Genomic DNA, 17,177 nt, shown 5'->3' with positions numbered 1-17,177 from the left:
GACATGTAATCCTGTCATTTTCACACATCCAGCAGCAGCTTCCACACTGCGGCAAACACACACACTTTCACTCAGAGAGTGAGGTTTAATCAAACACACACACACTCACTCACAGAGATTCAGAGAGCGTTTTAATCAAGTGATGTCTTGTAATCAAGCACCCAGCACCAGTTAATCACACTGAGGTCTCATCCCTAACATATAGACTTAAGACCTCATCACCACGTCTCAATAGGTTTCTGCAGTGTGAGTTCGATCAAACCTATTTTTCATATAAGCTTTTTTTGTTACTCAGTCATAATTTGATTAATTATTTGTCTAGACTGGTCAATGAAATGTGATTTTTGCCAAGAGAAAAGTTTGAAAATCATTAATACATTGGCATTTGATTTGCTTTACTAATTGATCTTGATCTTGAAAACGTTGACTTTCAACAATTGTGCATGAGTTTCTGATTAGCAGTTTCTGTCCTAAAGTTGGAAACAAATCCATTCTCATTACATTTTGAAGTTTGCCAAAAACAACAAAAAAAAAATACAAGATATTAATAGTATTTAAGTAGAAATTTCTGGAAAAATAATTTCAATCAAAATATGAAGACAAAAAATACAAAAAAAAGACTCATCTTGTTGGAACAAACATAAAAGTCTCTACTCTCCAATTTCACTGCAGCCTAATGCATATTGGTTATGATACTGTTGTTGTTGTCTCACTGCAAAAGAACTTCAGCTGTGACTTTGTAGGTAAAATATTGTAGTCGTCACAGGAAAGTACCTGATTGATACCAGTTTTTTGTTGGAATTACCTGTGGCTCACATTTAAATCTGTCTGAGTTGAAATATGTTTTTTCCTAGACTAAGAATACATAGAATTACAAAAGAGATGGTATTTCAACAGTCTGATTGGACAGAATTCCAACCAGATTATTAAGAGTCCTGGCACATCTGCGCCTGATTGCTGGGGCTCATCACAACCCAGAATTCTAACCATGCTTCCTGAATAATTTTATTTTGTGCTTACAGATTTATAAATAAAGTGTTGTGACTTGGATGCTAAACCACAAACAGCTTAATATCCCCTACATAAAAAAAATGTTCAACCTTAAGCCTTTAAATAATAATACGTCTTGACAACATTGGATTCTTGTACTTCTGGGATTTAACAGTAGATAGAAGAAGTCATTCCCTTGTAAAAATGTGTCAGAATTATTTTTATTCTTAAAAGCTGAAATACAGACATGAAATGTTAAATATTAAATGAAGTTGTTTGGTTGTTATTGTAGATCAGTAAAAACCCTTCCCCTCCCTACACTGTCACTCAACAATATGCATTCACTACTACCTCATATTGTTGTTGTTGTTTTTTTGTCTGTTTAGGCAATTCAGCTTTATGTTAATAAAAAAATACAGTGTTGCATAATTTATTTTGCATCCACTGACCCAATCATGGTATCGCTCCTTGTGACCGTGCTGCATCGCTTTCCTGCAGAGATTTACATCGGCACACACACACACACACACACACTCACTCACACTCACTTCTGACCTTCATCCCATCCATATTCCTGTATCTTCTTCTTTCCCCTCTTCTTTCTGCCCTTTTCTCTGTAAAGGGCACCACATGCCAGAGGCATTAGTCGCGTGTCAAAACATTTACATCCACAAACCCATTTTATTTGGTCTAAGCTCACACTCAAGGTGCATGAAATGACAACCATCCAGTACGGACAGGATTTGTCATCCAGGGTTTATTTTTATTTTGTTCTATCTGATGATACAGAACTAACTGTAACTGTTGGTGGTTTTTTGAAAGAAAAAAAATACACTTGTTGTGTATTAAATGGCCTTTAAATTAGATTTTTTTTTTTCAACTCTTGTATACTTAATTTTAAGGTAAAGCAAATGTGGTTTTTTTGAAAGAAAAAAATACACTCATTGTGTATGAGTAGATATTAGATTTTTTTTCAACTGTTTTATACTTAATTTTAAGGTAAAGCAAATGTATTTAAAAAATAAATAAAGGAGATTTGCTTATTTAACTAATAACTGCTCCAAAATAATGGTTTTATTACTGGGTGGTTTCTTGAATATTCATAAATCATTATATTTCTAAAGTCTGGTTCATTGTTGAGTTTGTTTCTTCTACCACAGTGCGTTGGATCAGATATATGACTCAGCATTTTGTTTATGCAATGAGTTGACTTTTAACTTCACAAACATGTCTAATCTGTTTTGTTTCATTTTCTCTGTTCTCTCAGGATGGGAACTTCACCAAAGATGATGTCATGCCAGCAAAGCCACCTGCCAGTATTATTGGACAGTCCTCCTTTGCCGACTTTGGTAAGAAAAAAACCTTTTTTTTTTTGCAATTTCTGCGGGAAAAGTTGTGTATTAATGTTTCACAGATTTAAATATTTAAAGCTACAGTACCGATGTGCGCTGAAATATTTACCACCCAGGAAGTCGCACTCAAACCCTCGGAGATGTTTGAAAGTGTGTGTGTGTGTGTCTGTGTGTCCCAGTGTGTTGGTGTCTGTAAAGGGACATTTTCTGATACATTATCAGAATAATATAATAACTATCTATTGCTAAAGCCCACGCTATGATTTTAGGCAGTGTGTCTTCAAACACAAATGCCTGGTCTTTGTAGCTCTACAACTTTCACCCTGCCTCTCTCACTGCGTAACTTTCTTCTTCCACTCAGCCCCATGAACTGTACACAGACCCACACGCCCTTTGATGTTCACACGGATGCACAGACTTTTAATCCCCCGTACGCTTTTTACAATCTTGTGAAAGTCTTATCCCCTTAACCAATCCCGCCCAGGAATTTCCGTCCTTCCCCTTGGCTTTTCATTTATCCTTAGCGAATCTCAGATGGCTCTTTAATGGCCTGACTGTAGCCAGGGTTCTACGAAGTGGCCCATGGTTGTCTCCTCTCAGCGGCCGCTGATCTATGTTAGCTTCTTAAGGCACAACCAGTGCAGTTTAACAGCTAAATGGCTGAGGTTCTCAGAGGAAATTTAACAAATTTAACAAAAAAAAACGGAGATTCTCATAGAAGACGGTGCAGTTGAGAAGTTGCCTCTCCTGTTTTATGTATATTCTTATGCATCTTTTGGCACTCAAGCTTTGACAGCAGTGAAAACAACAAGCCTCCTGTTTTGCTGATCTACAACTGTAAGCTTGAACTGTAAACAGTTTGCCTTGGTCCAAGAAAATAAATGTTCAGGAAACTCTGCCACTGATGGGGAAAAATGTCAGCTATCTGCAGAGGCATCATTAAATTTAAGCAGCAGCCTGTCCTTAGTTTTGTAACGGTGGATGTATATTTAATTAACTTTCAGTCTAGTGTGACTCATACACACTCACACAGACAAGTACTGTAAATACAAACAAATACAGAAATGAAAGATGTAGGAGTTAGAGAAAGATATAAACTCTATTCATCTGGAAATAAAGATTTGACCGAAATTGGAAATGTCACTCATTCTGCACCTTTTTTTTTCTTCGTTCTTTTAATCCATGCTTTTGCATAATTTGCTAGTCAAAAACATCAGTCCATTTAGTTTCTCTAAAGCTTCCCCCAGTCCAGTCAGTCTTTTAAGAAACCAAAACTTAAAGACATTTCTCTTATTGGCCACAGTTTGGAGATCCTTGGATCTGAATTCCTCTAATCAGCCGACTTTATCTAAAGTTGAGATGCAATTTGACACTTTTGATCTGTGATACAGCCCGATTACTCATTCCATATTTTCTTTTTTTTTCTTCCCCAGTTTCTCATCTAAATTACGATGTCATATCACTAGATTGCTTTACTTTCATTCATCGTGCAAAAGACGATATTGCGTTAAAGTGGAAAAATGTGTCCTTTATAAAACACTAAAGTTAGAGGCAGTACTTTTTGTTCTCGTTATCCGTCTCTCTAACTGTAGTTATTTATAATTGTGCCCACTTGTATTGTTATACTTTGCTCTGATATCGTTTCTTCCTGTCAATCAGTCTTTCTCTGTTGATATTTTTATCATGCAGCCAATCTCTCTCTCTCTTGAGGGGATACTTTTTCATGTCCAACATCTCTCAGGGCTTATTATAGAGTGTGTCTTTAAAGAATGACCGTGGGGTGGTACAATAATAAAAAAAAAAAAAACAGAATCTCAACGAAAATGAGTACTCTGAGTGTGGCAGGACCGAACACTTCAAAGATGACGTGAGCCAAGATAGGATGGAGGACAGAAATGTAAGAATGTGCAGAGGTGGGTGAGGAGAGGTGATGATAGCAGGGAGGATAATGAAGGAATTAAGGAACGGAGGGAATCAGGTGGTGCAGAGAGCAGCACCGTAACCCTCTGCAGAGAATAGTAGCAATTATTTCCATCACACATCGGTGTCTGTTCTCTCTCTCCATCCCTATTGTCTGACCTTTTTTGGTTGTTCTTCCATTTAATTATACCTACATCTTCTTTTTCCTACTGCTCTTTGTTGCATCTGTCCTTTTTTTTTTTCCTTTTTCAGATTCAGCTGTAGATAATACCAGGTAAAAAAAAAAGTTCAAATAAAAGAAATGAATTATACAATAACTGGAACTGTAGATAATAAGATAAGATAAGGTAAGAAATCCTTTATTCATCCCACATCGTCAGGGGGTCGGGGGGTGTGGGTGGGGGGGTCACAGTGTTAACAGCAGCAGAGTACAGAAGGAGTGAAGTGTAGCATGGTGCTGTAGTAATACAGGTATTAGCCTGTAGTTTCTTACATTTATACTCTGTATACGTTACTATCAAATATAGTTTGTAAAATAATGTATCAAAATGTAATATAATAATGTAAATAATAAATAATAACAGTCAATTAATTGCACATATTGCGGGTGTTACCGCTGTTCATAGCAAAGTGAACAAGTGTTGCACATATTTTCTGAAAGAGTTTGCATGTATTTTTTGTTTTGTTTTTGACATGATGTACAAGTAACAAGTATTTTTTTTTGGAAAACTAAAGTAGGTCAGAGTCACGAGCTAACCCCAAAACACACTACAAGGAGGTTTTACATCTTCCTTGAGGAGTTTTGGGATTTACCACAAACACTGAGAACACCTACTTGTAATGACGGACCGACCTGCCTGGAAATAGGGAAAAAAAGTTGCAGGAGAAAGTGTGTGAGCTTGAGAATCTCCTTTGAAGAAAAACGTTGCAGGAAATAGTGTGTGAGCTTGAGAATCTCCTTTGATTCTAAGTCACAAGACAGGAACCAGACTGCAGCTTCACCTTCATGGTCGTCATCAATCTGGATGGATGACCAATACTGAAGTAGTTGAACAGTCCTAGCATACGTCAGCTGTATCTGTCTGTTTGTTCCTACGTACTGTGTATGTCCAGTATGTTGTTGTTTACGTTCCTGCACAGTTACACCTGCACTCCCTACAACACGCTTGTCTTTTTGTCCTCCTCGCTGATTCCACTTCCAAACATCTAATTGACGCTGGGTGTATGCCAGGCAGAACCGGCGAGTCTGACTCATCACTGAAGTGATTACATTTTTCAAAGTGACAGCTGTCACTTCGTCATGCATAATTCATCGTTAAGTAAAACACAACAAAGTCCTACAGCAAAGTGTTTCAGCATATATTATACAGGATATATGGTAGAAAATGTGACCGGCAGCTCACTTCAAGACATTCTTCAGAGAGGGAGAAGAGAGAGACAGAGTGTGTGTGTGAGTGTGTGTGGAAGTGATATTTAAAATAGGAAAGGCTGTCATCTGAGCTGTGTGTGTATTATTGTGAATGTGTGCAGGTAGAGTAAGTCGACATGTTAACAGGACACAGCGTTTCCTTCTGCTCTCCCCTTCAGACATTCTTTCCTCCACTCATCTTGTTCTATTGTGCTCCATTCAATCCCTCCTCCCTCTCTACCTCTTTTTTTTTGTGTCACTTTATTATCTCCTTAGCCACTGCATACCTTCCACAGTCTTGCTGTGGCTGTGTCTTGTATCGCTGCTTCACTGGTGTCACATTCTCCATCACAGTGTCACACTTTTGGAATAATGGATTTTTCTGCTTCTGTTAAAAACTTGAGGGCAGTTTTGCAGGTGAGGAACAAAGTCAGGCCCTGACGTCTGTGTCTGTGTCTGTAGATTGACTAAAATGCAAATTAAAACCTCCTAATTAGGCCGTATTCATTTTTGATGCGTTCTAGCTCAAACATCAAAGCCTGACATAACTTTAGCACATTATGGAAATGCAAACTGCAAAACAATAAAGTTTGCTGAAAGTAAAACCCATATCTTTTTAGCAGCTAAGCAGCTATTTCACAGTTGTTATTTAGACATGACACTCTCTGCTATAGTGATTCAGCCACAGTGGGGTTTTGACACTCTCTGGTATAGTGATTCAGCCACAGTGGGGTTTTTTTAAATATTCTTGCTGTGGTTTATTTTCAGTTTTACACCCATATCGATGATATAACCTATTAGTATTATATTATCATTAATTAAGAAGCCAAAGAATAACTCTCTACCAGTTCTGACCCTGAGGAGACAAAACCTTTAGTTCTATAATATAAATTTAATATCTAAAAAAAAGTTTTTTTCTTCTCTCTGACTCGAACTAAGCTCCATAGAGAACCATACCGTACATTCGTGGGCAGGAAATGTAAACTTGATAAATACAGTAACTGACCTTTAACCTTTGAACCAAACACTGCTGTTTGACCCAGCAGATATAACTGATGTTTTAGGAAATAGAAAAGAAAAAAAAAATCCAGTGACCCTGATTCAAACTTCAGGACAGTGGTAAACATACATACAGTATATGTACATGGATGTCTTTTTTTTTATTCAAAACACGGGTTCATGACATGTAGGTTATGTATGATATAAAGTAATTTACATTGTTGTCGGTGGTTGGCCGTTTACTGTGAATATAAATGTGTGTCTGTATAAATGTATTTCTTTCTTTTTTTTTTTTCCTGTGCCCTCTTCCCTACAGGCCTGACATCTCTCTCTAAAGCCGTCTCCGTTTCATTTGTATCTGCAGTTCTGTCCCTCAATGACTCTCTCAGCCAATATCCGTAGGACTGTACACCATCAGCAGGGGGTAGCGATGAGAAATGGAGAGCAGGAAAGGGAATGGAGGGATGCGAATGAAAAAGATTAAGCAAGTGACAAAAGGCAAAAGGAATTAAGAGTGCGATGGGGGTTAAGAAAAGCAAATGAATTACAAAGTGGAACAGGAGTAAATACGAAGAGGAGTAGAAGACGAAGAGAGAGGGATTAAAAAAAGACAGATGCATAAAAGGAGGTAATGACAGGAGGGGCAAAGCAAGGCAGCTTTACTGTAGTGGAAATGACAATAAGAAGCAGGGATAGACCAGTGTAAAACCAAATTAGAGCTTATCACTTTTGAAACATGTTTTTTGTCTATTACACTTGCAGTAGTTCAAGTGTAATTATTCTAATTTCTTTATTTTTCTCAGTTGCTCTTTTGTGACAGCCATTAATAAGTATTTTGAAGTTGACAGTTGATGGGAACCGCTATTTGTACTACAGCAATTTGAGTTTGCTTATCTTGAGGCAATATGTTGTAATATAATCCTTAAGTATTGCAACACATTCTCAGCCAATTCTAAAATATTGGAATTCAAAAAAGTCATTTTTAATTGAACTGAATATTTTCGTAATTTTCTTTTTTTGTATCTCCATTCCTTTGATGCAGGAATCTTTTTTGCAGTTTTTATTTTATTTTAAAGAATCATTAAAGTGGAAAAAAAAGGGCTTAAATATTTGAAAGATTTGTAAGATTTAGAATTTATGTCCACATTTAAAATTTTAAACTGAACCATGTTTCACTGACTCTTAACTTCCCTTTAGTTTAATGTCCTTGAACTGGTAATACCAATAGAAATGTGTTTGTTTTTCAAACTTTTGGCCAATCTGGGATTCCTAAGGAATTTCCAATAGATATTCAACACATGTAGATAATAATGGATCCTGAGCCCCCGACAGCTGCTCTCAGTTTCTCCTCCTCCTCCTCCTCCTCCTCTTGTTCCGTACTGTCATTCGTCATTAGCATCTATCAGGACGTTGTTTCCACATGGTGAAACATCTGTTTGGGAGCTGTGTTCTTACCCAGTGGATGGACATGTTGAGGGGAAACAGGTCGCGATCCACAGTGTATAGTGTAATGTCATTTTGCATTAAATGCATTTTTGCACTTATGACTTAGACCAATGTTTCCACGGCACATATATATGATCAGGAAAAAACCCCAGGGCACATCACCAAACAAAAATCTCATGTAATGAAATTTAATTTAATATTCTAGTTTAAATTTACTAAAAATCTACTCCTGTTTAGTCGAAGACAGCGCTCATGTAGTGGCAGGAATTGAAGAAAGACACTCACAGAGATCTACTTCAACAGTTCCGATTATGTTTTTCTTAGTTTTAAAAACCATCTGCTGCCACCTAGTGGAAGAGGATTTATTGCTCTGTCTGTCACACATTGATGAACGAATACAAATTATTTGCCATAAATAAATCAAAGTTTTGGGACCAATTAAGTGACGTTGGATAATTTTCCGCGGCACACCTAATGACCTCACACTGGTGTGTCACGGCACATTTACATCCACATGCATGCCGAATGTCAGTGTTTGTGAGCTATGCTATGCAGTCATTGAGGTTTTTCTGGTCTTCTGAAGTGCAACAAACGGCCCCTTTTCCTGTTTCTCTCTAGATTGTTGTTGATGTAATTGCCCCACAGCTGTTTTACTTTTAGTGTGTAAGTGGACTTGAGAAGGGAATAATGTTGTGCAGGTCTGGTAGATACGCTGCATTAAAGGTAACTGGGTTGAAACTGTCTCCTAGCAATGAAAGTTGTTCAGTTGAGTTCAAGACTATACAAGTAGTTCCTTAAAAAAAAAAAAAAGTTTAAATTTTTCCTCAAATATCATGTGTGATTATGGATATGTCTCTTTGGTAATTAGTGTCGACTTAGTGTCACTCACTGTAATGAGGCATTAGTGTTATTATTTGTGTGTGGGTGAGCATCAGTGCATTCATAATAACGTGAAGCTCAACCTGGTTTTTCAAAATTGTTTTCATTCTCAATGGCTGTTGGTTTGATTTATGTCTTTTTGTTTTCACAGATGGGGAAAATCTTATCACTTATTGTGATAATTAAAAATCAACAGCCATTGTAATGAATCAGTGAGGAAAAAAAAATTACACATGACATTTTTATAACATACTATCAAAGAGAGCATCTTTAATGTGTGCGTGTTTAATGGAAACAAGTGTGTGTGTTCCTGTGATCAAACTCATTAACAAAATAAACGAAATAAAAACAGCAGCTGTTGTTTAATGTCAGAATGTTTCCTGAACCGAGAGTCGACTGCAGAAAAGACCAGCTCTGCCTCGTCATTGTTCTTTTCAGTCTAAGTCTGTGTCTGTGTCTGTGTCTGACAGATGGTGATGGCGACCAAGACCATCTTCTCCCCGTGTGTCTGGATGATGCCTGTCACCGCAGTGCCATCTACTTGGCCAAGTCTGGCTCACAAGATGTAAGTGATGAACACACATTTTAATTTGTAATCACTTCGCTCTTTGTTTTTTTTCCCTTCTGTGACTTTTTTAATGTATGTATGTATGTATGTATATATATATATATATATACACATATATGTATATATATATATATACACATATATGTGTGTGTGTATATATATTTATATTTATATGTGTATGTATATATATGTATGTATGTATATGTGTGTATATGTATATATTTATGTATGTATCTATATATAGGTATATATGTGTATATATATATATATATTTATGTCCGTATATATATATTTATTTTTATATATATGTATAAATATATAATTATATATATGTTAATTTGTAGATTTTTAAAGTCTTACAATAATTGGTTTGCTTTTCAAACATTTACTGTATAAGTGGAGCTTTAGAAGTATGTCATCCAGATTTTTTTTTTTTTTTTTTTTTTTTAGCATAAAACTGCTGCATAGCATATGGTGCAGATTCGCGGTTAGTGCTGAACTGCATATGGGAAAGTGCATTAAAGAGAGAGCCTTTTGATGTCTGTAATCAATTATGTGTCAGGCAGGGCGGATGAAATGAAGAAAAAAATAGCAGTAATTAGTCGTCATATAATTTGTACCTAATGCACAATGTAAACAGTGACTAAGTCACAAGGACATTGAACCATGCCGTGGTAAAACCCAAGGTTACGGCCTTACCGTGAACATCATTCAGACATGATATACAGATGTAGACGTCTGCTAACTGTATTTACTATGGCTGTCAAAATTAACTTTCAGTGTTCATTTATAATTATAATTAATGTGAAATTAATTGGATTAAAACTTCAATTTAATCTCACTGTAGCCTTTCTTCAGTAATACCACTCTCCATCCACTTGTCACTGCTCTTATACGCAGTCAATAAACATGTTGTCATTTGCACACATTGCAGGAAACACTGTTCAATTCACCCAAGCCTGTTGAGCTTAACATTCATAATTATTTGTGATTAATCCTTAGTGATTATTCTGATTAAAATGTAATTTTAAATTCTGGCAGCCCTGGTATTGACTATATACCTCCTAGTATTTTTTAATATATATATATATTTTTTTTTTAAAACCATTTTGATTTTAAGCTGTCACAGGTGCGCCCTACTCCCCATGGCCCGTTAGTGGCTCCTCTGCCCTGTCTGACTTCTGCAACCTAGATAATTTCTCTGGGCTTTAGGCTTTTAAATGTCTAGAATAAGCTTCTGGTTCTCTATATTTTCTTAGAGTACTTGAAATAGAAATGAGAAATGAGAGATGTGGTCATATTTACTCTAGCCTCTTACTTCTGCATAAGACATAAGACTTACATTTGACCAAGTTGATAAACACCTTTTTTTTTTCTGGGCCACTTCTCTCTCCTACATGTCTTGTCATCATCTCTGCTCTTAGAAACGCCACTTTAACGCTGTGATTCCACAGCCTCTGTTTTGTTGTACAATGGCTTTCTATTTTAGGAAGGCATTAAACATGTGGCTCACTGTGGGGAGACTTTGACTTAGAACGACTGAGGGGCTGATCCTGACTTTGTTGTTGTGCAGAATCACACACACACACACACACGCTCAATTCCGTTCCTGCACGGTGCCAACAGATGAATTTGTGCAGAATTGCAGACATGTTGACTCGGGATTTGTGTTCCAGGACTACCTCCTACACACGGTGCCATCTTGTGTGTAACTTTTTCACTTTTATCCTGTTTCTTGGCAGGTTAACCTACTTCCTGTGTTCTTCGTCTTCCTGTAGCTACCAGCAGAAATCCATCTCTGTGTTCTCTCAGTCTAAAATAGAATTATTAGAGGCTTATCTGCATGTTCGCTCCCCCACACGTGTGCTCTCCAACGACACACACACAATGGAAAAGCGCAAGCATGTATTCTCCCCACGGACATATCGCCTTTTGTTTCCCAGTCAACAACAAAAAAAAAATGATTGAAAGGAGAGTTTTTGAAAGGGAATGTAGATGAAGCAAATGGGAGAGGAAGTGGAGGGAGGAGGACACACAGGCGCTGAAGGATGAAGGTAACACATGTCGTTTCATGTTCTGCTCTGTGTTTGAGCGACAGTCAGTGCTGTCAAAAATGGGACAGGTGGAGAGGGAGAGGCAGGCAGAGCCAGGAGGAATCAGAACTTACTGTAAGCCTCTGTGATTTGTGGAATAATGGAATCGCTCTGAGATCACACTCACTCTCTTAGTGAACAGAAACCACCGCACATACACTACAGTTTGGATCCTCATCTCCAGTAGCTCACAGATATGTCAGATTTTACCTCTGCTGTGCCCAGTTGCAATTGTCACATTTATGCTTTTTCTAACACCCTGCACGTTAGGGGCCGTGTGTTTCTTCGTAACAGAGGATCTTCTGTGATGTTAATGGAGTGGTTCATTGGCAGATGTCTTCTCTGGGTTGAGGAAGAAGAAAAAAGGGGAATTTAAAGAAAATATCACTTGATTTAGAAAAACAGAGTTTTTGAGAAGCTATTGTTAACTGTCTTCATGGTCACGAGAGTTGTTGATCTTCCTGACTTCTTGTTGACGTAGGAACCAAAGACAGGTTTGATCAGAAAGATAAGAAAAGATAAGATATTAAGACAAACAATACTCTATTGCTGTTCCACTGCCTCCAGTGAACTTGTTCTACTATTCAAATGTTGAAAAAAAAAGACGTCCACGGTTCATTTCTTGGTTTTTGCTGACACACTTATTCCTTATTTTTTGTTGAAACTAGTAAACATTTCCTTGTGAAAATGGTCTTGTTTTCCTTCAACAACATAAAAACATACAAGTCGGTGAAGAAATGTTGGGTAAGCTGTGGTTACCTGTTTTTAGCTTCTATGCTAATGTCTCCAAATGCGGCGCAGCAGTCTGTGTCATGAGTGTGAGGAGCCTGGAGGCTGACTGTTTGTAGCATGGATGGCTCAGTGTAGGAACCTTGGTGCGTTTGTCTGAACACCTTACCAACCAGTCATTTATTGACCAATGGATAAAATCGGAACACTCTATTAAAGTTTGTGTCCTCCTCGTTGTATTTTCTTAGGAGAAGACAATCAAATGGGAGGAAGACCCAGAAAAGAGGAGTAGAAAATATATAAGTTTACAAACAAAAGTATAGGGATGCCCTCAGGCTGTGAAAGAAATACAGTACCTGCTGAGCTGAAACTGGAAGGTGTCTGTATTGTAGTTCATCTTCAAACAGCAATTCATTTTACAGTCTTAGCCACTCTTCACACTCCCACCTCTGCTGCCGCTTCAGGGCCTTTAGTTCATCATGACATGGAGGAAACGGCAGGAAGCTACCAGCAGCATTGCACCCAGGAACTTTTTTACTTTGTTACTTACAAGTAATAACAATCTACCATTTAATGAGAAATTATTGATATTTTCCATGTACAAATATTTAATCTGCTTCATTTCATCTTGATGTTCATTTTTAAATCATAAGGTTTATGAAAAAAAAATCATGCAGCAGTATTATCTAATAGTACTTTATATTATATTTTAAGATTACTTTTCCTATTCAAACTAATGTCTGCATATTAGATTATTATTAAACTTTTCCTATTCAAAATAATGTCTGCATATTAGATTATTATTAATAATATTTATTTATTTAATATGTTTTTGTGACCAAAGTGGTCTGAGAGGTGCAAAAAAACAAAACACTAATGAATTAGCTTTCAATTTGGTGCCATCATTTCTGCCAATGTTGATTATATTGTGCAGTAGGTGTGAAAACAAAAGCAAATAAATGATGCATAAAGTACTGTCCTTGTAATCACTGCAGGGCCTCATACAACATGGTGAAAAAGCAACAACTTCGTATTTATTTTTTGCTTCACTTAAAAAAATGTGTCGAGGAAGACTTTAAAATGCTGACTGAATTATTTATATGCAGAGGAAAATAGTGATTTTTAAAATACACTATTTGGTGTATTACTTTGTCTTTGGATACATTTGTTAATACCAACATGCAACAATGAGACCAGGCCAGCTGCCTACAGTTCCTGCCTGGACACAGCCAATACCAGGCAGACACCGGTCAGTGGTCAGTGGTCAGTGGTCTGAGAGGTGACACTGACAGCAGGAGGAGGCCGCTCTCTCTCCTGCCCAGGTGACGGAAAGACATATGGTCTCGCTCCATCTCTGGCTCCTGATTCTGAGTACCTTCATTTAAAAAGACAAGCTGTGGGAGCTGACGCCAAAAAAATATAGATTCTCTTTTTATTTAATATGGATAAAAACTGAACTTAATGCAGCTGTGACAGAAACAAAAATGATTTTTAATCGCCTGTCATGCAACAGCATGTGGCAACACTTAATTAACTGATTTTGATGTTAGATTTTTGTGACATGCTGTATAATATAATAGGAATATACAAATATACTGTACATATAGAGTGAGGAAACAGAGGAAAATATGCCAACGTCCCACATGAAACCTTCTGAATTCAAGCTTTAATATTTACATTAAAATAGATCTTAAAGCAATCAATGCATTTAACTAATACTTATTATGAATCCTCTACAAATGTCCAAACAACTTTCTGAAGCACGTTCCTTTCCTGGCTTAACCTTTTCTTTCCCTTGAATCCTGTCATTTTTTAATCCTGGTAACTCTGAATAAAAATCACACACATTCTTTATCTCCACCTGCAGCTTAGCCTTCTGTCTGTTGGACTGTGCACAAAAAAAGTTTCCTTTCAATCCTGCTGCAGTCCCTGTACCAGACAGACAACATTAACCCTAATTTTTTCATCCTTTCTACCACGTCTGCACCCTGGTCCGTAGCTCTTGTCTGCACTATTGTCTGGAATGGTTATTCTACCTCCCCCACGATTGTACTGTTCCCTTTATTTCCTCCAAAACATCCACCTATCCAAATTCTCATTTTCCCTGGTCTCCAGCCTGCTGTAAGGCCATTCCAGTTCTATTGTTTAGAGGACAATTTACCTTGTCCATTCACTTGACGAGATACCAAACACTTGTTGGTTAAATGCTCCTTATTGCACACAACAGCTTGTCACTTCTCATCCCTAAACTCTCTGCAATAGTCTGCAAATATTCAGTCATCCTGTGCTTCCTAATGCACTTTCCTCTGGCCTCATATAGCAACGTTCCTTTTTTTTTTTCTTTGCTTTCATGGTTACATTGTCTAAATTGCCTTTTTTTCTGTTCTCTCTTCTTTACGCTGGTAGCTCTCTACTCCAAATGTATAACTTATGAGTGTGATAGACGTTACTCCTAAATCACTGTCACAACTTGTGAGTAAATAAATAATTTTAGCCTTGATTTATCTGTCGCCTTGTATTATGGCAGAAAAGAACTAATTTGCTGCTTCTGCTCTCGCTGCTCTCTCCGCCCACTCATCATTTAAAGCCCATGCTGTCTTTAAGTGCCAGTTCTAATGTGAAAAGCATTATCGTCAGTATATCAGTGGGATCATAAAAGCCATCGCCTTATTACATGCTTGGCTCTTTTTCCTCTATTTTATTGCCATAGACAGCCTTGTTGTCTGTTGATGCTACAGCACCTCCTCATTTCACATTGTCGCCGGCACCACATCCCACCTCCACCTCAGGCTGCCCTCTTATTAATTTCTTGGCCTAATGAAGCGAAAGCCTTTTCCAGCAAGTTGAATCGATGGGAGTCTCTCAGCATGCTGTAGCTTTTTTTTTTTTTTTTTTCTTAATACTTAAGTCGTCACTGAAGCCAGGACATTGACTTTTCTGTTGGGAATCGTATTTTGTTTTTATGAATATCAGACCTACATGGATGGTTGTTAGTCTGTGTGACAGTAAACAGCAGCTTTTCTGGCTCTGGATTAGGGAAAAACTAGGGCTGCAAAATGAGTTTATTAAGTGTGAAATTACAGATTTTAACACTACACAGAATGTCAGGCGCTGTATATCCAATAATCCCACCATTTATTCACGGGAAGAGTTTTTGTTTCACAAAAAGCACCTTGAGCTCAAACGACCTTCATAATGAAGAGGCGTGTGTGGGGGCTTCAGCGTGAGTTTGGGGGAGGGTCAGCAAATATGTCTAATTTAAGCAAATCATTCAAGATGCACATTAATCCAAGGTTGCTTAAATACAACGAAATATTCATTATATTGTAAGTGTTAACATTTTAAAATCATCTAAAGAAGTGTTTCTTTAATATATAAAAGTTCCACTCACTGTAACTTTCTGTAAACACTATTATCTTTTCTAAGAAAACATATTATTTTTATTCTCTTAATAAAAATCGCTTCATTAGAAAAAGAACTGTTCAGCTGAGGCGACGTCTCTTTTACGTTCCGCTTTTGTTCTTCCTGTATGTTAACACAGTATGAGTATGAATGATCATTCACTTGCTCGCCAGGATAGATGATTTATCAATTAAAGTAAGACAACCCTAATGATGGATCACTCAAATTTGAGCCTTAATCTTCTTTTTTCCTCTTTCATTTACCATCTGTCGTATTTACATATGTGCATACATTTGCATCCCCAACATATTATTCCTCTGTCTGTCTTTTATATAATTGTTACAGCTGCTGTTGGGATTATCGGTTTGTTTCCATATGATTTCTGTGTATCAACAGAGCAGCTGTATAAGAAACACTGACCACCCAGAAATCGAACCACATTTTCACCACATAATTCCATTATTAGGACAAACTGTTTGAATAACTGGTGAAATTTGCTGCATGTTGTTATTGAGTTTAATTATATCATATAATCCAAACCTTCCTTTTAAGCAAAATACAACTGTACTTTTGCAAAAGACAATATTAACACATTGAATGAGGTCGGCAATGATTTTAATTATTAAAATGTTGATGGCATAATGTAATAATGGTTCACAAAAACTCAATGATAGAGGCCGCGTAGGTTTATGTACTTGTTTACATATTAATCCACTTTTGATGTTCGGTTCTTACATTAAATTGTTACTTAAAAACAAAAGCTACAGTAAATATCTCCACTGGGTTGAATGCTGTGGGACAGGCTTCAGGTTTGTGAGTCTTCACTCTGTCACATTAGGCGACAGGTTGTTGCAGTTTTTCTTTTTTCCAGCCTCGTTGTCTTCTCACTGTAATCAGCATAAAAAAAAAAGGCAGCAGACAGAACATTGACTGCCCCGGGGTAAACATCAGTACAGTCGCTCTGCTGATAAGGCTGTTTCCTGTCTTGTAGGAAAAACATCTCAACAAAAGACACAGTTTATAGACAATTCATTTATAAATTCACCTGCGCTTGAATAAAAGAGCAGAAATAAACAAAGAAGGTCAGGGTCAGGTTTCAAAACCTGCGGCAACCAGGAAGTGCAACTTTTGCTTTACATATTGACAATGCAGTTCATCTCAACATGTAAACTGAGTTGACCGTTGAAGTATGACATTGCGCTGATGCTAATGTAGAATTCACATTCTCACATACCCAGAATATGTGTGGCAAATATGGACAAATCATACTCTCTTAAAAATGTCCCAACGAACCAACCGTCGTGTCGAACCAAAATATGGCTCCTATTATTTCCTGGTTTAAATGATGTTGTGGTGAAACAGTGAGTGGTGTGTGGATTTAAAAATGATTT

At 37.2% G+C, this 17,177-nt stretch overlaps 1 protein-coding gene across 1 annotated transcript in view; it reads left to right on the top strand.

Annotated features, from left to right (window-relative positions):
- The window catches only part of itfg1 (integrin alpha FG-GAP repeat containing 1), an 86,001-nt gene that overhangs the window by 18,826 nt on the left and 49,998 nt on the right, over window positions 1-17,177 (top strand). Inside the window, exons 8-9 of the mRNA XM_008310730.3 lie at window positions 2,258-2,339; window positions 9,465-9,559. Coding sequence (XP_008308952.2) covers window positions 2,258-2,339; window positions 9,465-9,559 — 177 coding nt within the window. The remainder of the gene's footprint in view (window positions 1-2,257; window positions 2,340-9,464; window positions 9,560-17,177) is intronic.

The sequence above is a fragment of the Cynoglossus semilaevis genome, chromosome 5, assembly GCF_000523025.1.
Source record: "Cynoglossus semilaevis isolate Cse_v1.0 chromosome 5, Cse_v1.0, whole genome shotgun sequence".
NCBI lineage: Eukaryota > Metazoa > Chordata > Actinopteri > Pleuronectiformes > Cynoglossidae > Cynoglossus > Cynoglossus semilaevis.
Note: the sequence above shows the minus strand (reverse complement) of the source record. Positions and strands in the feature narration are given on the sequence as shown.